The sequence below is a fragment of the Bos taurus genome, chromosome 16, assembly GCF_002263795.3.
Source record: "Bos taurus isolate L1 Dominette 01449 registration number 42190680 breed Hereford chromosome 16, ARS-UCD2.0, whole genome shotgun sequence".
Taxonomy (NCBI): Eukaryota; Metazoa; Chordata; class Mammalia; order Artiodactyla; family Bovidae; genus Bos; species Bos taurus.
The window spans coordinates 61,369,972-61,393,520 of record NC_037343.1 but is presented as its reverse complement, the minus strand read 5'-3'; the positions used below and the strand labels follow the sequence as shown (position 1 = coordinate 61,393,520).

General features: G+C 54.6%; 1 protein-coding gene across 2 annotated transcripts in view; it reads right to left on the bottom strand.

The window, feature by feature from the left end:
• QSOX1 (quiescin sulfhydryl oxidase 1) overlaps positions 1–23,549 on the bottom strand; it is a 41,568-nt gene that overhangs the window by 11,102 nt on the left and 6,917 nt on the right. For both annotated transcript variants that reach the window (XM_024976246.1, NM_001102074.2), the window contains 7 exon segments: positions 20,573–20,673; positions 12,589–12,634; positions 11,958–12,060; positions 9,543–9,633; positions 6,211–6,356; positions 4,408–4,542; positions 2,305–2,434 (listed from right to left, as the gene is read on the bottom strand). In XM_024976246.1, coding sequence (XP_024832014.1) covers positions 2,305–2,434; positions 4,408–4,542; positions 6,211–6,356; positions 9,543–9,633; positions 11,958–12,060; positions 12,589–12,634; positions 20,573–20,673 — 752 coding nt within the window.

The window sequence follows — 23,549 nt, the reverse complement described above, 5'->3', positions numbered from 1 at the left end:
TGCCCCAGGGCCAGCCCTCTCCTCTCTGAGGGGCGTGTCTTCCAGCAGGGAGGACTTCACCCCAAACTCAGTTCCAGCACTGCTGAGGGCAGAAGCTCGGTGGGCAGCACTTAAGCCTCTGCCTGGTCAGGACTTTCCTGGGTCGAGTTCTTTTTCCTCACACGGGGTGGGGGGCGCAAACCAAAACCAGCTCTGAGTCCAGCTGAGAGACACAAGCAGCACTCAGTTGACAGCCCCCCTGGGAGGAGTCCTTCAGAGAGGACTGGCCTGTGGGGTGAGGGGGTCCCTCCCAGCTTCCTGGCTGCCCCTCCTCATGTGTCGAGCAGGAAGACAGCCTACAGAACTACTCCAGGATTCTTCCCCTCTCCTGATTCTCTGGGCCAGCCACCCCGGGCCTCAGCCACTTGAGAACCAAGCAGCTCACAGGGCCGGTGGGGAAAGGCTCTATTATCAGATGGGGCTGAAGAACAGGGGCCCTGTCTGCATGGGACACGTGAGAGGGGCCGAAGGCTGTCTCGGCTGAGATTGGAATGGCATGATGGCGAGCACTCACCACCTCCCAGGGTCCTCGGTGTAACCACACCTGCCCGTCACTAAGCCAAGTGGACCAGGAGGTCAGGACTGGTGAGGTGGGACAAGGGGCTAGGAAGGCAGCAGTTCCCGAGGGAGAGGTGCAGACCACCCCCAGAGGGAGCCCCAGCTGCCCCAGACCTGCGCCAGAAGGAGGGGCTCAGACCTGCCCCCAGGGCGAGGGCGGCTGAGTCAGCAGTCAGCCTCTGAAGGGGATGGAGCCCGCATCTGACTCAGCATCCTGGGCAGCCAGAGCCTTGGGATTTAAGTAGGGCAGCGCTGGCAGGGGGCCTAGAGCAACAGAGAAGGGTGTGGGGAGGGAGGAGGCAGCAGGTGCAGAGAGAGGAGGCAGCCGGCATCTCGTCTTCAGAGATGAGGAAGGAGCATGGCAGAGAAAGGGCCAGCTCTAAACCTGGAGAGGGTGTGTGTATGTGTGTGTGTGTGTGTAAGGAGCATGGCAGAGAAAGGGCCCAGCTCTAAACCTGGAGAGGGTGTGTGTGTGTGTGTGTGTGTGTGTGTAAGGAGCATGGCAGAGAAAGGGCCCAGCTCTAAACCTGGAGAGGGTGTGTGTGTGTGTGTGTGTGTGTGTGGTGTGTGTAAGGAGCATGGCAGAGAAAGGGCCCAGCTCTAAACCTGGAGAGGTTTGTGTGTGTGTGTGTGTGTGCACGCCTGGAGGTGTGTATGTGTGTGTTAGTCGCTCAGTCGTATCCAACTCTTTGCAACCCCATGGACTGTAGCCCACCAGACTCCTCTGTCCATGGGATTTCTCCAGGCAAGAATGCTGGAGTAGGTTTCCATTTCCTCCTCCAGGGGATCCTCCCAACCCAGGGGTCAAACCATGGTCTCTTGTATTGGCAGGCGGATTCCTTACCATCTGAGCCATCAGGGAAGCCAGCTTAGATTAGCTGTGCTGTGCTTAGTTGCTCAGGCATGTCCAATTCTTTGCGACCCTGTGGACTATAGTCTGCCAGGCTCCTCTGTCCGTGGGATTCTCCAGGCAAGACTACTGGAGTGGGTTGTCATTTCCTCCTCCAGGGGACTGAACTTGGAACCTCAGTTCAAACCCTGGCCATGACACCTCCTCCCGGGAGGCCTAAGGCAGGTCTCTTGGGTAACCTGCACCTCCTAAGGGGGGTAGTACTAGCCACCCTGAAGCGAGACTGAGAGGATTAAATGCCTGACACATATCGGGTCCTGCGTAAGCAGGAGCTGCATGTAAGCATGGCTACTAATGTGGAGGAGCCACGCTGGCAGGAAACTACAGACGAGGAATGCAAGGCTGAGGCCAGGGAGCTCCCTCTGACTCTGAGTCTGAGAGGGGAAAGAAGAGACTCAGAGAAGCCTTCACTGCAGCATCCACAGCTTCTCCTTTCCCAGTGATCACGACGGGGAGTGAGAGGCCACGCTCCAGGCTCGGCCTGAGGCAGAGGACTCAGGCAGGCAGACGTGTGCAGGTGGGAATACCCCCCGGGCATCTGGCGCCATGTCCCACCTACCTCCCTGCACAGGGGAAGGGGGCTGTCCCAGGGGGCTGGGGGGCGCGTGACTGGGGCCGCAGGGCAGCAGCCCACGGTGGACTGCGACAGCTGGTGGGTCCAAAGATCCGAACCCAACCACGAGCTCCAGAGGAAGGGGCCGGGCTGACTCCTCCAGGAGGGCACAGCACCGGCCTGCAGGGATGCACACGGGTCCCATGTGGAGCTTTGGAATGAGGGGCCCCAGGGCCCCGCTCACCTTGGCCAGCACTGCCATGAACTTTTTCAGGGCCACCAGGCGCTGCCCCTCCAGGACGGAGAACTTGCCCACTTCTATCCGGAGGATGTAGTGCAGTGCGGATTCCAGGTCAGCCATGTAGATCTTGGAGCTGAGGACCCAGAGGGAGCCAGGAAGAGAAAGGGGTGATAACTGTGGGCAAGGGGCAGAGGAGGAGCACCCAGGGCCATAGGGAGAGAAGAGGAGGCACTCCTGATGGTCACAGAGTCCTACATGCTCACATTTGGCTCTGCCAGTAACTAGCTGTGTGACCCTGGGTGGATTACTTAACGTGAGCCTCAACTCCTCATCTGTGAGATGGGGAGAGTAACAACTTGCTCACAGGTAGGTTGCTGAGAGGATTAAACAAAAGCACAAACACAAAACCCTCGCTAGCTCCTGGCATAGAATGGGGTCTTCTCTCTGCAGGCCCACAGCCCCACCCCTCCTAGCACTCACAAAAGACCACAAGGAGAAGACTGAGCTTCATGCTCTGATCTGAACAAAGACTCCGAGGGACAGATGAGTAGACCCACAGGGGCACCCACACAACAAGGCTCTGGGGAAGCCAAGCCCTCTGAAAGACCATGGGTTCGGCTGGCTGCCAAGGCTGAGAATGGGGGTTTGGAAATGGGGAAGTGGGGTTTCCAGTTATTTTGATTGCTGCTCTTGCAGCTGCCAGACGGTGGGCATCAGGCAGGGATCCATCTTACACCTCTTGGGCTGACCCCAGCCCTGGGAGAAGGGTTGCAGGCTCCGCGCTGGCTGCTCCACCCCATGCCCATCACTGCTCTTGTGGGATCTGGGCCCAGGGACCTGAAGGACAGGCTGCTTCTTTACCCTTGCCTCCTGACCCCTGGGTTCTGGTCTCGTTCTATGGTGGGCTAGCCCTGGGAGCTTGGGCAACTCAGCCCACCTCTCTGGCCACAGTGATCTCAAGGTAAAACGAAGTTCTGCCCCTCCTGCTCCTGAGGTGGTGGGGAGTCAGCAAGGTCAGCTGACGGGTGGGCACTGTGGCCACCTGCGCTTTACCCTCCTGCCCGAGTCCCCTCTCTCTGCTCCCTTTCTGTGTCCTGGAGTCTCAGTTTCCTTCTGTGTTCTGCGTCAAGGAGTGGCCCCCGACTAGAGGGGCTAACGACAGAAGTACCAGCAGAGCCCAGCACACATGGCTAGAAGTGCCAGCCATCACAGCAATCTGAATAGTCCGAAGAATTACAATGTGAATAATTACAATGATCACTCTCACCTTCTCTTTCCTTCTCACCCGATTTACTAAAAACCTCTCCATTAGCACTTTCCATCCTTAGAGTCCCTCATGCTGGGATGCAAAATCCTTCCTGGAATCTGATGACCCCACTCCCTGTTCTCTTGTGCAGCGCCCTGCTGGAGACCACCCTCTGGACTCAGCTCTGAGCTTCCTGCTCAGCCATTTCCACGCGGTACACTCCTGGGGGCCAGAGCAAGAGTCCACGGCCATGTCTCCCTGCCCAAGGCAGAAATTCTACTCCCAGGGCGGGGCTCAAGAGGCTGAGAGAGAAGAACAGTTTCCTCGTGCTTACAGCTGAGCACAAAGATACTGACTACCCTGAAGAAAAGTAGTGAGCTCCTTGACCCCAGAGGCGTTCAAGTGAGGTCAGGTGCCTCCCCAGAAGGGATGCTGTGAAGGGACTGTAATCTCTGGGCAGGGACCACACCTGCCCTGCACGATTGGTATTTCTGGTGCCTAGCACATAGCAGGTACTCAAATCTGTGTTGGAGAAATAATTGCTTGGGTGGGAAGTTGTTTTGGAGGCTGCAGATCATCCTCCCAAGCCGATTCTAATTGGTCTTGAATAGAGTTAAGCTTAAGGAATGTGGGCATCAGAAAGTATGCATTCCATCGTGAAGAACGCAGTCGTCAGATGCTGCTGCCCCAACAGGACGACTCTCCAGTGCGTGGCCAGCAGCCCAGGTCCCCCTAAGGCCAAGGCCAGCCCTGTGGAGTCAGGCTTGTGGCAAGGGACAGTGTGTGGAAGGAAGGGGTGGGCCGGGGGGCTGTGATCCGAGGAGAGGGTGGGGAGGGGAAGGGATGAGGCAAGGCCTTACCGATCTGCAACTTTCCACACGGTGGGAGCCACCGCGCTGGTGGTAGCTGGCGCAGCTGTGGTCTGGACAGCCCCCCTGGTGCTCCCAGAAAACTTCCGCAGGTAAGTGGTGTAGAAAGATCTGGATTCTGTAAGCCTGTGAGGGAAGGGAATCACCGGGGAGAGGCAGTGAGCTCGAAGGAGTGAAACCCCAGAGCTAACTCATGACAAAGAGAGAAGGCTGGTGGGTCCCCTGACGAAAATGTTTATCAAGAAATATTTGAACTTGGTTTGATCTTATCCTCAGTGAGGTCAAAAGCGAGGCACCCCTGCCTCATGTTAACCTTTCTATTCACTGGCCATGCTGTGCCAAGTCTGTTTAACACCAGCCTGAAATCAAAATCCCACCTGGGAAAGAGGCTGGGCCTGTGAATTCCTCGACCTGCCCCAGAGAGGTGGGGCGGGGGGAGCAGGGCACAGGGCACTTTCGGGAGCAGGTGGGTCTCCTGGGGAGAGTGCTACTTCTGGCTGCAGACTGGACTGTGGGTCTGATGATCCTCCCCAGAGACCAAAGATACAAAGTGGCGTGTGTGGCCTCAAGGAAGTACACAAGCTGGCTCCAAGGTACCAGAGGCGACATCACGCCCCAGGGAGGTCAACGGAAGTTTGATACCTGACTGAAAAAAAAATCACAGCCACAACCCCCCAAACCACTAAAATTCTCAAGTCTCTTCCAATCCTTTTGATCTCCCTGTCTTCTCATAAAGAGGAGTCCTCAGGGGCAGGCGATGCCTCCTAGACGGGGCCACTGGAGGGAAGGACGTGAAGCCCAGCAGTGTGACGGGACACCCCGGGGAGCCGGCATCAAGAAACATTGCTTTCCACTCCACTGTCCCAGACTGATGTCGATCAATGAGCAGATGGCGCGGAAGCAGCATCGTCACAAACCATTTTCCCCTTCACCAACTCCAAGAGCGGAAACAATGCCTCCGCTCCCACCAGGACTGGCACGTCCTGCCCCTCCCTGTCCCCACTGCCATCCTGCCTCCTCCCAGGCTGTGCTCCTGCTGAGCCCTGGCCCCATGCTGCCGGGTGGCCGGGAGGACCAGGGGCCACACTGCCCGGCCCCGGAGCGGGATGGCACTGACGGCCCCAAGAAGCGGCTCACTGGGCATCTTGGGCCGGCTGCGGTCTCCCTGGCCCTTGGGCCCCTGCCTGTGGGGCCGGGCGGACATCAATCATCTGCCTGAGGAGGGCACCAAGGCACCATCTGGCGCCATTTAATGGGCCATTCAGCAGCGGGAGCCTGACAGAGGGGCTGCGGCTGGCCTGATTGTTTTCTCTTGGCATTTTGGAACTGGCTATTGTCTGGCTCCTAATGAACTTTTCTGCAATTAGAAAACCAAAGGGAGGGAGGGTCAGGCATAGCTGAGTGCTTGCCAGGCCCGCAGCCTGCCAAGGAGTCTGTCTGTGAAGAGAGGAGGGTGGGGAATAGGGCCAGGGCTGCAGTGGGGTTGGTGCAGAAGCACTGGCACTGGCTGGGTGCTGAGTGTGCCAGGGACCTGGGCCTGGACTGCTGAGCTGGGGGGCGGAAGTGCGTGTGCAGCATCCTGGGCCCTGACTTCAGGCTGTAGACTCCCCGACCCTGCCGTAGGCAGACATCTGCTCCTCCTGCAGAGGGTGCTCCCTGCTTGCCCAGGGACTCCTCAGGAGACTTGCAAGGCAAAGAACTCATCAGCCCCTGTGAAAGGCTGGCGGCCTCTCCAGGCAGGAAGAAAGGAGAAACACAGGAATGGATAGGGGAGAGGGGTGGAGAGACACTCACGCGGGGACCCGGGAGAAGGAGCCATTCCGAGACAGCAGGTAGCAAGACGGGAAGTTGGTGACACCAAACCTGTTCACCACGTCACGCTCTGTGTTCAGGACCCTGCGCACTGCTATGCCCTGGTGCTGCGACAGGTCCAATGTCACCTGCAGAGACAGGGGAACATCGGGGCGGAGTGGCCACTGGGCAGAGGGAGCCCTGGGCATGCGCCTGGGTGACAGCTGTGCTCCAGCAAGACTCTCAGTCTTTCCAAGAGGAGGCTTTCATGATGAGTGACAACCACCAACCACATCCAACCCACAGCAAGGCGTGCAAATGCTGCCTCCTTGAACTGTGCAGGCCACGTGTCTCAAATCTTTGAGGACAGTCCCAATTTAATGTAATTTTCTTTCCAATGAATTGCAAAAGGCATAATAAAATGTGGTTTCATTTTTATATCTGTACATCAGCAGATGAATGGATAAGAAAGCTGTGGTACATATACACAATGGAGTATTACTCAGCCATTAAAAAGAATGCATTTGAATCAGTTCTAATGAGGTGGATGAAACTGGAGCCTATTATACAGAGTGAAGTAAGCCAGAAGGAAAAACACCAATACAGTATACTAACGCATATATATGGAATTTAGAAAGATGGTAACAATAACCCTGTGTACGAGACAGCAAAAGTGACGCTGATGTATGGAACAGTCTTATGGACTCTGGGAGAGGGAGAGGGTGGGAAGATTTGGGAGAATGGCATTGAAACATGTAAAATATCATGTATGAAACGAGATGCCAGTCCAGGTTCAATGCACGATACTGGATGCTTGGGGCTGGTGCACTGGGATGACCCAGAGGGATGGTATGGGGAGGGAGGAGGGAGGAGGGTTCAGGATGGGGAGCACATGTATACCTGTGATGGATTCATTTTGATATTTGGCAAAACTAATACAATTATGTAAAGTTTAAAAATAAAATAAAATTAAAAAAAAAAAAAAAAGACTTCTACCTATGTCCCAAATCAGAAAAGCACTTAGACACAATGATTTTATTTTTAGAAAGAGTTAAGAGGGAGAAGAACCTGCCTGCCAATGCAGGAGATGTAAGAGAAGCAGGTTCGATCCCTGGGTTGGGAAGATCTCCTGGAGGAGGAAATGGCAACCCACTCCAGTATTCACGCCTGGAGAATCCCATGGGTAGGGAAGCCTATGGTCCATAGGGTCACAAAGAGTTGGACACGACTGAATTGATTAATTTAATTTCTCCTTCTTAATGCACTAGCATTAAGAAGGAGAAATATAATATTAGGTAGTATTTATTGAGTATGTATTGTGTTTTATATATAGATTGCTTCGTTTAATCTTCAAAAATAACATTCACTGTGAAATAGGAACAATTACTAGGAGACTAAGCCAGGTGGCCCAGAATACCATGGCTGCTTGGGTTTAAATCCTGGCCTGATCAGACTAAATCTCTCCCAGACTCCATTTCCTTACTTGCAAAATTGTAATAATACCCCCCTCCAAGGGCTGTTAAGAAGACTGAATAGATTAATTTTACAAGAATGCTTCTAATAATGACCAGTAAATAGTATGTATGTAAGTATCCGTTTAAAAAATCAAACTCCTATTGTACAGTAGAGGCAAAAGCTGAAAGCGCAGCAGTGAAATCACGTGATCAGATCACACAGCTAACAAGTGCCTGAGCTGGGCTATAAATCCCAAGTCAATCTGCCTCCAGAGCCAGGGCTCTTGGCCAGTGTGTCCTCCTCCCTCTCAAACCACCCATCCCTGAGCGCCTTTGCATGAACACGGGTCCCCTGCCCCTGGTTATTAGAGGGATGGAGGGAGTATAGTGGGGAGAGCTATTCCAGTGAACATTCATCAGTCATCTCTACAGGCATGACCCCAGGTGTGGAAGGGGACCCCAGAAGGGCCAGGCATCCTTCAGCAAAGCTCCCTGCTCCTCCCACCTCCATGTTTCCCGTCTCAAGGCTGAGAGGTCTGGAGAAAGCTCAGAGTGTTCTACTGTGCTTGGTGAGTTTCAGGAGGAGAACCACCCAGATCCAACAGTGGTGTTAATTTCATCCCCTCCTTATCTCCTAGCACTGCCTTGGAACATCTCCCGGGCACTGGCCTGTCCCACCTCGGGACCTGGAATAAGCCCAGGGGCCTGAGAAGCTCATGATGTAGCCACAGAATGGCGGGCTGTACACAGCAGGCTGGGATGGATCTTTATAAAGTGCATACTCTTTGCCAGTTACTCACCCAGGTTCTTCCCCTATGCTGTCTCACCTGCTGTTCCCAACCACTCTCTGACAAAAGGTAATTATCACCACTTCAAAGACAGGGAAATGAGATCAGAAAAGTTGACTAACGATCACAGCCATATCACATAAGTAAGGGGTCCCCACCCTCCAGGCTGCAGACTGGTGCCTCCTGTCAGATCAGCAGTAGCATTAGATTATAAATAAAGTACACAATAAATGAAATGTGTTTGAATCATCCTGAAACTATCCCCTCCATTCAGTTCGTGGAAAAATTGTTTTCCACCAAACCAGTCCCTGGTGCCAAAAAGGTTGAGGACCACTGATCATAAATGTTGGAGTGGAGATTCCAACCAGCCTGATTTTGTTATCTGTTTCACCTGGGAAGGGACCCCATATCCTCAAGAGGGACTAGATGCTCTCTGAGGTTCCCTCCCCCTGATTTGTTACTCCACTTCTTTGGGGGTGGGGTAGCATAGGAACAACACGAGCTTTGGAGGCAGACAAACCTGGTTTGAAGTCCTGCTGTACCAACTTACTGGCCGTGTGATTTTCGGCTTGTTATTTGACCATCTTTGTTAATTAGAAAAATTAGCAACTATATGTGTCAGCAATCTAGCAATGCTTAATAAATAGCAGATGTTATTATTTTCATTTTCCATGCAAACGTGTGTGCTCAGTCGTGTCCAACTCCTTGCGATCCCATGGACTGTAGCCCTCCAGGCTCCTCAGTTCATAGGATTTCTCAGGCAAAAATACTGGAGTGGGTTGCCACTTTCTCCTCCAGGGGACCTTCTGGACCCAGGGATCGAACTCTAGTTTCCTGAATCTCCAGCATTGGCAGGCAGATTCTTTACCACTGAGCCATCTGGGAAGCCCTCAGTTGCCAAGAGGAAGATCAAAACGGACAAAAAGGCTTTAAACGGAAAGGTCCAGCTCCTACACTTCCCCACTTCCGCCAGCAGGGGGAAGGCCAGTGCTGGGCTAAGAAGTGCACAGGACCAGCCCTGCTCTTGAACTCAATGGGCTCTCTCTCCCACAATGTCTATCCTGGAGATGCAGGAACCCTGCAGGCAGCTCACCTCTCTGCCCAGGTAGGAGCCTTCCTTTTCAAAGATCAGGGCCAGATACTCTTCATTGTTTCTTGCAAAGAATCCAGTAATCTCCTCCAGCCTGCAAGAGACACCGCTGGCAGTCACTCTTTCTGTGGTGAGAATAAAGCAAAACTGCTGGTGACAACCGTCCTGGCAGACACAGTACTGTGGGGACAGCCACACACATCTGCTGTTTTCACACAAGGCTTCGCGCAGTCTCCATACCAGCCTTCCAGCAGGAGTAAACCAAACACTGATTCTCAAAAGATTCTCTGTTACCTAAACCTAAACTAATGTCTGGTTCATTTCACCAAGCTATTTGGGTTGTTTTTTCAGAGTCAGGAGTGAGTATGGGCACTCTAGGGAGGAGACCTGGGGAGGCAAGCTTTGAGACCAGTTATTTCTATGCTCTGGCCCAGGGTACGGCCCAGACTTAGAACTGCAGTTTTTATTGGTCCCCTAAAAGACTGGTGTTTATTAGCTATCAGACACAAGTCTTAGTCTGTGCCAAGTCACTACCAACTGGGAGATTTGCTTTTTCCTCTCCTGTAGCAGGCATAAAAGAGGAATTAAAAAATCAGAAAGTCCTGGGTACAGGAGATCTTAGAAGCCATCTAATCTTATCTTAAGATTTTTTAACCTCCTCATTTTAAAACAAGGAAACTAGGGTCCCAGGACAAAGGTGGAAATTAATAAGTCAAATTTTATTATTCCCCCCAAAATCAAATAATTAAGATATAAATTGTTTTTAAAATGCAGAGTTTCAACAGAAAACAATTACATAATGCAAAAATGATCTGTGTCCTTATTTCAATAAAAAAGCAGAACCTCATCAGACACGTAACAGTACATGATGGCCTCTACTTTTATCCTCAAACTGATGATCTGTCTCCCTTCTCTGGATCCAATGACACAACAGCTGGCCAATGGATTCCAGCCCAGTGATGGTAAAAACGACATGCCAGAGAGGTGGGGGCCAGAGCGTGCCCCAGTGGGTGGATGGATACTGACAGCCGCTGAGGTGGTAGCAGGTGTCCCCCAGGCTGGCAGAAGAGCAGGCCCTGCAGGCTGCTGTCCACACAGCCCACCCCCAACCCATTCATTCCCTCTCACACTTCTGGAGTAGGCAGCCCACCTTCCATTACACATCTCTGCCTCCTCCCTAAAGCTCTTTAGAAGGATCACTTTGAGAGAGGCTGGCAGGTTTACCCAGTCAACTGTTCTTGAGATCCCTCTGGGCCGAAAGGCACCATGAGGGAAGTGTGGGTATGAGAGAGAGAGACATAGAGACACGGTCATTGAGAAACGTCAGAAGTGAGGGGCGGGGCACAGGCTGGCTTGGGTGTTTCCTGCAGAGATGGGGTCTACTTATGGAACCCCCAAACTGCACCAAGACTAGATATTCAGTCCAGGGTCTCCTGGAGGCCCTCTGGGAGGATGAAGAATTGGGAAAGAGGATAAAAGAAGCATTGTGACTTGGATTCAACAGCCACTGACACTTGGAAACACAATCTCTCAGCAGGGCCTCAGCTTTCGAGACACCAGCACACACACTTAGGGGGCCCTAAGCCCAGTGTCTGCCTCCCGAGGCCCTCTCAGCCTCTGGAACCTTCACTGTGTCCTGCAGCTGGGCACCTCCAGCAGTCCTGGCTGGTACTTGCATCTGTTCCTTCTTGGCCCCTCAGGTGGGCTGTCTCCTATCTGGAGCTCTCATCCAGAAGGGCAGGACCTCGTATTTTCAATCTCCCTGTCTCCCTCATGGGGGAGTTAGGGCCAGAGACTGTGCACCCTGTTATCTTGATTTCCTAGAACAGAGGCAATCCTGGGAGGCTGCCTGAATCCCAGCCACTGGATGCTCTGCAGCACGAGGGTGGGGTGGTGGGGTGGGGGGCGCAGAGTCAGCTCCCCCTCCCCCAGGCACAGCCACGGCTCAGGAAAGGAGCACCTTCATCTGACAGGGCTTTGTGCCTCTCAGTTCCCCGTCCCATTTCCTCTAAATGGCATCTGGTCTCCCTTTTTCCTCCCCACGCCCACCTTCTCAGGGACCCTTCCTCTGTCAGACTGAGCGACATCCTGTCTCATTCCTCAAAGGTTCCTGAGCACAGGTTGTGAGAAGCAGAGCAGGTATGACCCAGAGAATCCCGGCCCACCCTTCCCTTCCCAGCTGGTGGGGTGGGCCCTCTCATCCCGCTCAGCCCCAGGAAGTCAGGGCTTCTCCAGCAATGGGAAGCCCTCCGCCAGCTGCTCGCAGCGGCTCCGGGCTCCAGCCCACTGTACAGGTGTCCACAGCACAGGCAACAGGAGAACCCAAGCCACTGCCCAGCCCTGCTGTCCCCTCCACCCTCTCACTGCCATGCCTGCCATCCTGCCACCCCGCCCCGGGCCCACCCCGGCCCCAGCTACCTGGCAGGCTCCAGCGGGGGACAGGCCGGGGGCCACGTGTCACTGTGGGACTCCAGGGCATCGATGAGCCTCTCCCGAAGCGTCTGCACATCAGCTCCGGCCACTGTAAATGATGATGGGGGAGGGGAGTGATGAAGGGGGCAGGGGATGAGGAGTAGGGTGCAGATCCCAGCTTCCCTCACAGAAGAAAGGGCCCAACGCACGAGCTAGCTCTGAGCAAGACGAAGCATCTGTCAGTCCTCCTCCACGTGAGGCAGGTGGGGGTCACCCCCGGCCCTAAGCTCGGCAGAGGGACCCATCCCTCAGGGCAGGAGAGAGCGCCCCAAAAGCCCTCCACACGCTGTCTGGCTGCTCCTCTGGGTGCCCATCCCACTTTGACACAAGGGCCATTCTGGGAACACCTGACCCCGCTTCCCAGGACGGGCTTCTTCAGCCTCGTTTTCCCGGAGGAATCTTCCAGGCTGGCTGGGGAGGGCAGGTTCAGGAGGACATCCCTCTGGCTTTCCCTGGGGCCCTCCTCCCCCTTCAGACCTTGCTGGGCTCTCTCTCCCCTCTCAGTAGAAGCCCAGGTGAAGGAGGGAGAGGAAGACGCGGACAGCGCCAACGGGACCCCGAGAGCCGGGACACCCACCTGAGAGCGTGGTTCCTGAGCCGGTCTTGGAGAAGGCCTTAAAGAACTGGAAGCAAACACACAGGCAGGAGTCAGTGGAGCTCCGAGTACCACAGCCACAGCAGCTGGGCTGTGGAGGCCCAGCTGTTTACTCAGCGGGGCGGCTATGGGGAAATGACTTTTGTGAGCCTGTTTCTTGGTCTGTAAAATGAGAGGAGGAGGTGTCTGCTCTTGGAGAGCACCCGGGTTCCTCTCCCCAGTGTCCTGCGCCGGAGCCCTGCCCCCACAGCTCTGGAGACCCCAGGGAAGCTGTGGCTCAGACACTTGACTGGAGGCGGCCTGTTTCTACGAAGCTCAGGGACCCAGCATGTAGGACTAGTAAATAGCTCCTCTGTGACTAAATGATGCAGGCCCGTCTGAAAAAATAAAGTGAAGTCACTTCATACCCCCAGCCCCACCCTGGAAAATGTCAGCGGCCTTTGGAGGCCATCTGTCCTGGTTCCTTATCTTGGAAGAGGGGCAGAGAGGCTGGCGTCTCTGGCCTCCAAGGACTCTCAGCCTGGTTCGGCACACTCCAGAAGGGAGGCGTCTCCAGTTCAGTCCTACTGAAGGGTAGGCTTGAGCCCCTGAGGAAACAAGCCTTGTAACACATGGGCCGGGCTAACTCTCTCCCCATTCGCATGACGCCCAGGGCCAGCCTGTCACCGCCTTGGGCGAGAGGACACAGGAGGGCACCTCAGAACCCGGGCTCCCGTCTCAGAGAGCAGCCAGAACCCCGGCCTGGGCTCAGGAGGAACGGAGTTGGGTCGTCCTGACAGGTGGCTACTTAACTGCCTGAGGGAGAGCCTGCGGGCTAGGGAGAGGTCTCTTCCTGAGGTCCCTAACCTCAGGGCTACCTGTAGCCATCTTGGGCCCCCGTCTCCAACAGCAGGGCCGTTCGGTTATCCAAGCTGGTGCCTGAGTGCAGGCCCTCGGGTCTACCAGGCCTGGGTTCAAGGCCTGGTTCTACTACGCTCTTGCTGTGTGACCCTGGGCAATCTGTCCACCTCTCTGAACCTTCTCATCTTTAAGATGAGGATGACACTTGTCGACCTTGGAGAACTGTGACAATTCAATGACAACTCAAGTGCTTAGCATGGTACCTGGTACAGACAGCAAGAAATCAACACATGTTAACATCATCATCCCCTTTCTTTGTTCCTTTTAAATACTAGGAAACACCGATCAGCTGGACCTGTCTGTTCTTGCTATTTGTAGGTAGAAAACTAAAATGTGGAGGCCACCTGCCCGCCTCTCCCCCGTGAACAGCAAAGATGTGGAGAAGTCACGCACCTCTCGCCACCTGAAATCTGCTCCTGCTGACCTCACCTGGACCCTGGACCTGAACCCTGTTTTATCCTCTCTCTACTTAGAGCATTAATATAAACTTCTATTCTGGGTGAAAACCATTCACTGGCACATGCCACTTGTATTCCCAATAGTGTTCTTTGTAGATACTGAATATACTTTGAATTAAGAAAACTATATGCCATCCTTATACTTGTAAAAACGAGCACACTTTTCCAGGCTTATGACATGAGATCAAGTAGAGAGGGCATGTTATAGGCTGATTTTGTTTCTCAGAAACAAAATAAAAGACACACCTACTGGGGGTTTGGTTTGCTCACAAATAATATCCCAGAGGTTGGCCTCTACAGCTGCAGTTACGCAGAGTGATGTGGTCCTTGTACAGACAGGACAGATTTCAACTTGCTTCCATAGCTGTAAAAACATGACTGACACCATGACGCCTTAAGCCATGTGGCTTTTCCGTGGCAATAGTTGCTACTGTCCATTACTGAAGAGTAGTGTGGTGACTCTTCTTCTTCAACCATCAGGTCTCCAAGATCTGAGCAGGGGCCTTATGAAAAGGGGGTTGGCATGACCTCCATCAAACGTGAGCCCCCCAGACCCAAGCTGAGCCTTCTGAAGGCCGTAGCCATGGGCAGTGGGAAGTCAGACAGGGGCCTGAGTTAGGGGCTTGCAGGAACTCCAAGAGCTCCCCTCACACAGCCGCCCCTTCTGTCCCAGCCACCTTCCAGAACAATGTCACCGCCGGAGTGCTATTTCCCGCACCTCACACTCTAGAGGAACTTTTTCCTATCGATCATTCTCTTTCACTTTTTACTTAGTCTACCAGCTCCTTCACTAAGCCTACAAATAGACTCAGATCTATTTTTTTAAAAAGTTAAAAAAAAGAGAAGGGACAGGAAGGGATGAAGGATGGGAATGGAGGCTTCTCCAGTTGTGGCATGTCCCATTTTTTTGCACCGCCAAATTTCTCAGAACAGTGTACTCTGCCTTCCCAAGAAGCCAGCCGTGGCTCAGGCCCCCTCGACTCAGCTGTGAGGGCTCCAGGAAAGTTAGGCTGACCTCTTTGGCCGCCCAGTGACCTTCCAGCCCTTCCTACTCTCTCCGCGGTATCTGTCGCCACCGCTGCCTGCTTCTCCTCCCCTCAGCCAGGGCTTTTTGGGCCACGTCTTCCCGACACTCTCCTTCTCCACCTCATGTCATCACCCTCCCTTGGTTTGCCTGACACCACCCAGGCCTTTGTGGTCATCTTCACAGCCTTCCCTTTGCCCTCGTCTCAGCCTCGTCCTGGGCTCCTCCCCTGTGCCCATGGCCCCTGTCATCTCCTGCCCCAGTTCTCCTCCCGCCATGCATCAGACCGTGGCACTCTGCTGTTTAAAAAGCGCAGGGAGCCACTGTCACCAACGAGGGGCTCAGTCTCTGCTTTTGAATGAACGAGTGAATAAACGGGTGAATGGACAGACAAACCCATTATTTGTCTCCCTGGCTGATGTCATCTACTTTGTCCCAACGCTTTGTGACCTGAACCCTGCCTCAGAGCCTCAGTTGTCTTAACTTCTCTTTCTTCCAGATGTTGGCACCCCTCCCTCAATACACACACACTCTTGGAGACTGAGTCAGCCCTCCCCCAACCTGTTTCTACGCCCAGCTCCTCCCTGCCACCCAGCCCAGGACCTCTCTCTCCCCCAAGCCCTGTGTTCTGTGAACCTGACCTTTGTGACACTTCTGCAGTTCTCGAGACCAGATGCCTTGTCTGAAGTAGGGCCTACCCCCTACTTCCGGGACCACTACAACTGTCTCTACCTGTGCCCCGACTCATGCCCTAGAATCAGTAATACACTCCATCTGTTCACTCTCCAGCCATCACCTCACCGCCATTTTGCAAGGATTTCTAAAGGACAGTTCTGGTCTGATCACGTCACTCCTCCTAAAAAGCCCTTCCATCACGCCCTACTGCCAAGGAATAAAGTGTGAACTCGCAGCATCCGAGGCCTTCCAGGATCTGCCCCCACCCACACTTACCTCCCACTGGCCCCCTATTTCTTACACTTCAGCTATTTTGAACTTGAACCTGATCTTTCCACGCATCCACCTCCCAACTGGGAGGGCAGGACGACAGCTTCTTCACCTCTGCAAGCCCCACAGTGCCTGGCACAGTGTCAAGGACATGGAAACCCTCAAAAGACATTTGTTCAGTTGAATAGAGAACCTCTGCCCTTTGATCAGCTTGGAAGCTCATGTAAAAATCACATTAAAATCGAGTCAGGGCACATTTTTGTCCTCTTATTAATATGCATCCTTATTAAGTCAGCTGTTGGAGGCATGTGCTGTACCCAAGGGAAACTACCACCTTCCTTGGAAACAGGCCATTAAGATGCCAGCAGTGAGTTTTCTTTCCTCCAGGAGCAGTCAGCCCAGTCTCTTTCCTCTCAACACTTTGCCCAGGAGTTTCTGCCTTCCCCAACCATGGGGATCTCCCCAAAGGTGGGTGACCGGATGGCCTTGGGCAGGTCTTTGCCAACCTATCCAGGAACAGCTGCCTTCCCAGGGGGCAAATAAGGCTAAGCAGGAAGTACATTTGCCAGTGGCAACCATCAGTGGCACTGAGTCCAAGCCTTTGAAACAAGTTTTAAGGAAAATGACCTCCAAATATCTTACAGTAAGCCTGTAAGATATGCACAAGCTTAACGGTTCCTACCCTGTGGACTGTCCATGGAGAAGATGCCTAGAAGAGCATGAGTGACTGCTGAAAGCAAGCCCATCTCCTTCTCTGGAGAGGCTAGAGACATCTTTCTGATCCCTGTGCCCCAGCTCCCTGACATGTCACCATCTAACGAGAGACACAAAATAATAGCCCAGACTGCAACCCCTACTCCCAGCCTTGAATTCCAGGACGGGCCATCCCTGGGCTCCCTCCTCCCGGGGCCCTGCCTCAGCCCCCACAGGAGCCTCTACTCCAGCCAGATCAGCCTTCTCAGCTCACTACATGGCTCTGCCCACAGCCTCTGCCCTCACATCCTCCCTGCCCATGCTCCTCCTCCCTCCCAGCCAAACCTGATCTGTCCTTCACATCCTGCGGAAGTCCCCCTCCTCTGGGTGCTCCTCCTCCCACACGAAGGGCTCTTTGACGTGGGAGGGAGAGTTCAGTGAGCCCAAACTCTCCCTGCGTTCACCACAGACACGTCACTCCCTGCCTGGCAACTAGCTGGGCACTCCAGTGCCCTGTGGACAGCACTCTCCTGTCTGGCCAGCCTTGCTTATCTTTCTGGCTGTGGCTTACAGGCCTGGCTTCTCTGCAATGGTGAGCACGGGGCTGTATCCACAGAAAACACTCACTCCACAGTTGCTGACAGATGGACTGCCTCAAATGCAGCATCACAGAGGGGCTACCATGAGCCCATGGGCAACCGGAAAGAAGACCACTAAGATTCATGGAACTCTGGTGAACACCGCAGTGCCTTGGCAGTCTCACATGTAAGACCTCATTTCACACGTGGCAACGATCTATTAGGGAGATATTATCATCCCATTTTTCAGAGGAGGAAACTGAGGCCGGTGGCTAGGGCATTGTTAAGCAACTTTTCGAGTCACAGTAAGAGGGGAGCCAAGATTTGAACTTGTGTCGATTATCTCCTCAGAATCTTGCAAAGGGAAGACTTCTGTCTGCTCCCACGCAAGGCTGCTGCTTCCTGTAATCTTGATCCCAGCCAGGCCCTCGGCTGCACTGTTCCATTATCCACTGAGGGGCGCTCCTGTGACTCATGGCAAAGCCTCCCTGACCCCAGGTTCTAGCTTCTAGGTCCCCAAGCACAAGCCAGAACCTGCTTCCAGCTATCCTCTCCCTCCCTCACCTCTGTTCTCTTCCAGCTGGGCACAAGCTCCCATCTGATTGGGCCCTGATGCAGCTGGCCCGCCCTGCAGGGCCAGCTGTTTGCTAAACAGGATGGGCTGGTGGAAGCTGTTTGCTCAGGGTGACAAGGGGCAGGAAGCAGAGGAAAGGGACAATGACACATGTCACTGGGGGTGGCCAGACTCCTGTGTGGGCCTGTCCCCTTTACACTAGCAATACTCTCTCTTCGGCCTATTCATCATCTTAGAACTTTCAGCCTTCGTGGGTGGGGGTGAGGACGGGCCCCAGTTCCCAGGGGACCAGGGCTGTCTCCCTGGCCGGCTGGCAGCCAGGGCCACCTCTGGGCTCTGCACTGCGTTCCAGGGAGTCCAGCCACGCTGCTCACAGGCACACTGGGCTCTCAGGAGGCCAGAATTTCTGGAGATTTGGAATCTGAGTAGTGCTTCCCAAACACCAGAAGCAATCTAGCAGTAAGCTGTAAAATCAACTTAGTGAATCACAGCCAGTTTTTTTTTTTTTTAATAAATAGAATAGAAAATATCAATGTGTACTGCACTTACTAAGAACATTGTTTTATGAAACGACTGCTTTTAGGGACAACGGATCCAAATCGACTTCTGGATCTCCTTGTAAATATCGCTGGCCACAGTACCAAGATCTGAAAGCCACTGCTTGGGGCCTTAGAGCTGAGATGCACCAGTAGCTAGAACTACACGCACCCTGGCCCAGAGCCCTGAGGCCAGGGCACAGAGTGCCTCTCCCTGCCAGGGCTGAGCGGCGGGCTGCCTGGGAGAGGCTGAGAGGTCACCACTCTGGTCTCTGGAGTTCTGAAGAAATAGACAGGTGACTCCCAGCCCAGCCCCGCCTGGCCCGGCCTGGTGCTGCCCGTGTGGAGGCAGGAGAGGTCAGGGAGCCCCGCTCAGGGGCCCTCCCAGCGCCCCTCCCACAGCCAGCTGGGCGGCTGGGGAGATGAATCACTTGAGGCACCCGGGCTGCGTGTTCTGCGTGACTCGGGTAACTGGATCTCCTGGTGTGGCTGGGCCGCCTCCTTCACACCCACTGAGCCCCAGCCTCTCCCAGACACAGAATGTCCCAGGTGCCAGGCCCCACGGAACCCCCCAAGAAGGTCCCGACCTGGCCATAGGCCCATCACCAACCCTCTTCCCAGGGGTTGGGCAGTAGCTGGACCCCTGAGCAGAACCCTCAGTGGGACCAAAACTCTGGCCTGTGAACAGGGACTCCTGCCATCACCCTGACTCTTTTCCTCAGCTTCCCACAAGGGGTTGCTCACCCTGACTCATCAGAAAGAACAGAAGGCTCCATGCTGCCCCTGGAGAATAATTTTGAATATTTCAAGTTACATATCTTGGGGCTGGGGATAGGGGAGTGGCCCCATCATGGGAGTCTTTAATGTAAAAGAGATGGTTAATAGAAAATGTCTCTGCTGCCTCCTCTAAATGATAACAGCAGCAGCTGCTGCCTCAGGACACCTCCCAGGCCAGCGGAATGGGGGCTTAGGGCCCTCACCCTAAGTGGTAAACAGGAGTGTGGGAGGGAGCTCTCTTGGGCCACAGAACCCTGAACCCAGCAGGAGGTCACTGGCCATGAGAACAGGACCATCTCATGGACTCAGAGCTGGAAATGGCTGGAGGAGAATGTGGACTCAGAACTGGACGTGGCTGGAGGAGCCCAGGGTCTTACTCTCCAGAGGAATTCACCAGGTGTCCTCAGGCTCAGATATGGTTCAAAGTTCCACCTGGCAATTGAAGCCCCTCAACTCAGAGATCTCTTGTTCTGGGGACAATGCTTGGCTTTTCAGTCTTCAAAGGCATTTCCTGCTTAATCCTAGTGGAAGCAGAGGAAACTGCTTTTCTAGATACCATTCTCGGGGGCAGGGGGGAGCAGGCTAATTATCTATGGCTGGAGAGAGAGATGCGGATGTGGATTCTTTAATTTGGAGGAGAACTAACTGGATTACAGCCGGACCTGAGCCCTGAGGAGGGCACACAGCCTTGCTGCTCTGGGCTTCCCAGGGCCTCTGACGTGAGAGCCTTGGAAGGCGTCCAGATGCTAACTAAGTGGCTGATGCCCTGTGGGGGGCAGGCAAGGTCTCATCAGAGCACTCATGCTGCCTGCAGCCAGAGCCGGGTGACGGGCCGTCATGTGTCGACTCCTGTGATGGGTATCCCTGCAGCCTGAGGCACGGGGCTAAGCCTCTCCAGACAGGTCACTTCTGAGACACTCAGGTTCAAGGCACTGGCCTGAGGAAGATGAGGCCTGCCAGTGTCTCTCGGGTCCTTTTTGGGGAGACCATGTGGTCCCCTGAGTCTGATCCTGCCCCCAGGTATGTCAGAGCCTAAACCCTGGTTTTACATGGTTGAGATCAGCCCTCTAAGGCTGGGAGGTCGGGGGGTGGGGGCGGGGGAAGGAGTTGATTGGAAAGAGGCTCCCAGGAGCTGGGAGCTCTCATCAACCTAGGGGATGATCACTTTTCACAGCCAAAATCTGTGGGTCCCAACACGACAACACACAGCCAGCCCCTTTTTATAAAGGGGAGAAGGTCACACACCACGTGAGCCTCTTCCTTTTCTGCCTCCCAGTTCACATGCCTTTCTGCCTCTAGAGAAGATGTCTCATCAAAGCATAGGACTCCAGGGGCTGGGATCTAATCAGGTCAGGCCCAGAAGCCTGGGAGGACCCCCACGGAGCTCAGCTGGGCAGATGCCAGGGAAGCACGGGGCAGCCGGCAAAGTGCTCCAACGACACTCCCCCCTAGGCCCGCATTGCCCTCTCCCGGTCACACACCCTCACGGTCGGGAAGCCAGGGATGTTGAAGTCTCTGCAAACTGCGCTGTTGGTCTCCTCAGCACAGTCCAGAGCAGCGAGATTCAGCGCCGGCCTCCAATCTGAAATGACAAAAAAAAAACCAAAACCCTGGGGTAAGTACACGCCATCCCCACCAATGCCCACAGTGCCTGTCCCAGAAGCTCTAAGGAGAAAGGTCGCCCCTTCTTCAAAAAAGGGCCTCTGAGATAGCTGGGTTATTCTGCATTTAGCCTGTGCTTAGGGCACAGTTACCCAGCACCAGCAGCCTACTCAGGACGGCAATCTGTGTTTCTCCATTATTCGGGGATGGAGGAGGGACACATGGGCTGAAGGGAGGTGTGAGACCAGCCTGGCCCTCCTGGGGAAAAGCCTTTGGGAAGTTGCCTCAACTGCTGCTGGCCTCTAGAGAGGGTCAGCTCCAGAAGGGTGAAGAGCATGCCTCAGGAGTTCTGAATTCCCCAGTGGACCCTCGGTGAAGGCTTCTGTGGCCAAAGGTGCTGGCTGTCAGCCCCATTTGGGTGGGTGGGACACAGGGCGGTGAGGCCCGGCTGCCCAACCAGAGATGAAGGCACAGGTCTAGAGGAGGCGGGCGAAGACACCTGGGACCTAGAGCCGCTGGGAAAGAAGCCCTGAGGCCAGGTCTGGAAGGAGTCGAGCAGCACCCCAGGCCAGTTGCTTGGGCACCCTGCTCCTTCGTCAGGCCCCAGGCCATGAGTCTCCCTCTGCTGGAACTTACTGGCAGAGAGAACAATGGCACCGATCTGGGCCGCAGCCCAGGACCTACGAAACAGAAAACAAACTCATCAACCAGGCAGGCCTCGCGAGCTCCAGCTCCAGGTCAGGTGCCCCGGGAGTACCCACCAAAGTGCCACGTTATGGTGAGGCTGCTCCTGCCAGGCGGGAAGACAGGCACATGAAGCTGCACAGACCGTGAGGTGGCAATGGAAGGGTGGTACCATGCTGAGTGGCACAGGGCCCTGGAGGAATGTGGCCACAGGGGAGACCAGCCCTGAGGACCATGCAGGGGCCTGGCAGGAAAGGTGGGAGTCGAATGGAGCCTCAACAGTCATCGAGCTGCCAGGGAACCAGGGAACGGGGTGGGCAGGTGAGGAGCAGGTGGACTGTGAGGGCATGTACACAGACCAGGCGGGCTGCAGAGGCGCTGCTGGGAGGCAGGCAGGGGCCAGCATAGGCGTGCAGGCAGGGGGTCTGGGCTGACTCCCACAGCACCCTGCAGCATGGGCATTTCTGGGCATGTAAGGGAAGGAGCAAGCCTGCCCGGGGATTCGGGGAGCCCACATCTTCCCCACAGGGCCCTTCACCTCCCATCTGGAGCACAGGATGGGGTGCGGTGGAGGGTGACACAGGCAGCCCACCCAGAACCCACTAATGACAGGAGACTAACTGCCAAATAACATCCCCAAGACCCAGGACCTCTGACCTCGCCCCAGAACTGTCCCTTACAACATCTGAAAAACCATCGGATCTCCCAAGAACTGTTTATGCCCAGAGGAGCAGGGTCACCCCCACTTCCATGACAGAAGAGCCAGGATACCACTGCATACCCTGAGCCAGCCCTCAAAGGAAAGGCTCTGAAGGTTCAAAGCAGCCAAGCTGGTCCTTCTAGAGGTGACACAAGGGAGGGGGTCTGGGACTGTGAGGCAGGCCAGAGGCAATGCCCACTTCCTCCCCACCCCCCTCCCCCTCTGCTTTCTGGCTGGCAGTCTCCTCTTGGCACTGAATCCTGGTGGGAGAGAGACGTGAGGATGGGGGAATAGGGCATGAATGGAAGTGTTCTGCAGAGACAGGTGAGCCCCAGCCTGTGATGCCATTTCCCCAACGTTCCCCCATCTCATCGAACCCCATTTAGGGAGCTCCTGGCTCCCCTGGCACAGAAAGACAGCCTTTTGACCTACAAACGCCTGCCAGCCCGAATGGCCTGTGTCCTTTGGTCTGACATCTAGCTGCAGGGTGGCCTGCACAAATGGGGCTGTTGGTCACTGGTCAGGGTCTGCTCCGTGCTAGGCTCGGGACAGGAGCCCTCCTGCCTTCCCTGCCACTCTGCTCTCCCCATCCCCACCCCCACTGTGGGCACCACGTGGGAGGGACAGAGTCAGGCAGTCCAGCCACGCGGAACCGCTAATCCCAAGCATCGTCCGTGTCCTGTCCACCCTCCCTCGCAAGTCTCCTCCCGCCCACTCCCTAGTCTAGTCTCCTTTTCCTGCTCCTGGATTCTTTATCTCTAACCTCACCTCTAACCACCCTCCCAGTGAGCTAGTGCAGGGTTTCTTGTCCAGATGAAATGTCTCATTTCCCTCCTGGCCAAAGTTCTACTATGCTCTATCACCGGCTTAGCTGGCCTCCAGTGATCTTTCCTATCTGCAGATCTATGTCACTCTCTATTCAATATTCTTTGGTGGCTCCCATTGCCTCTAGAAGAAAACCTATAGGCATAAGGCCTTTTTTGGTCTGGTCCCTCCCCACCCAGCATCCCCTTACCACTTCCCCAGATCATACCCCAGGAACTCTGAGGGTTTTCTTCTTTCTTAAAAGCACAATGCTCACCAAGGCTACTCCACGGCCACCTATACCCTTCTAACAAACTTCCAGTTGTCAGGTACAACTCAACTGGAACAGGATTTTCCCCTAGAAAGAGTCACCTTCCAAGCCCAAGGCTCAGGACCCTGTGTTCGTTTCCACCACACAATTCCAAGCCTGTCCATCCCACAGCCTGTCCATCCTTGAACCCTCCTTGCCAAGCTTCCGCATTATCCTGAACTCAATAGGTTCTCAGCGACTATTAAATGAATTACACAACTGACCCCTGTCCAAGGGCTGCTTCAAAGAATCCACCTGCCAAGGCAGGACCCAAGTTTGATCCCTGGGTGGGGAAGATCCCCTGGAGGAGGGCATAGCAACCCACTCCAGTATTCTTGCCTGGAGAATCCCATGGACA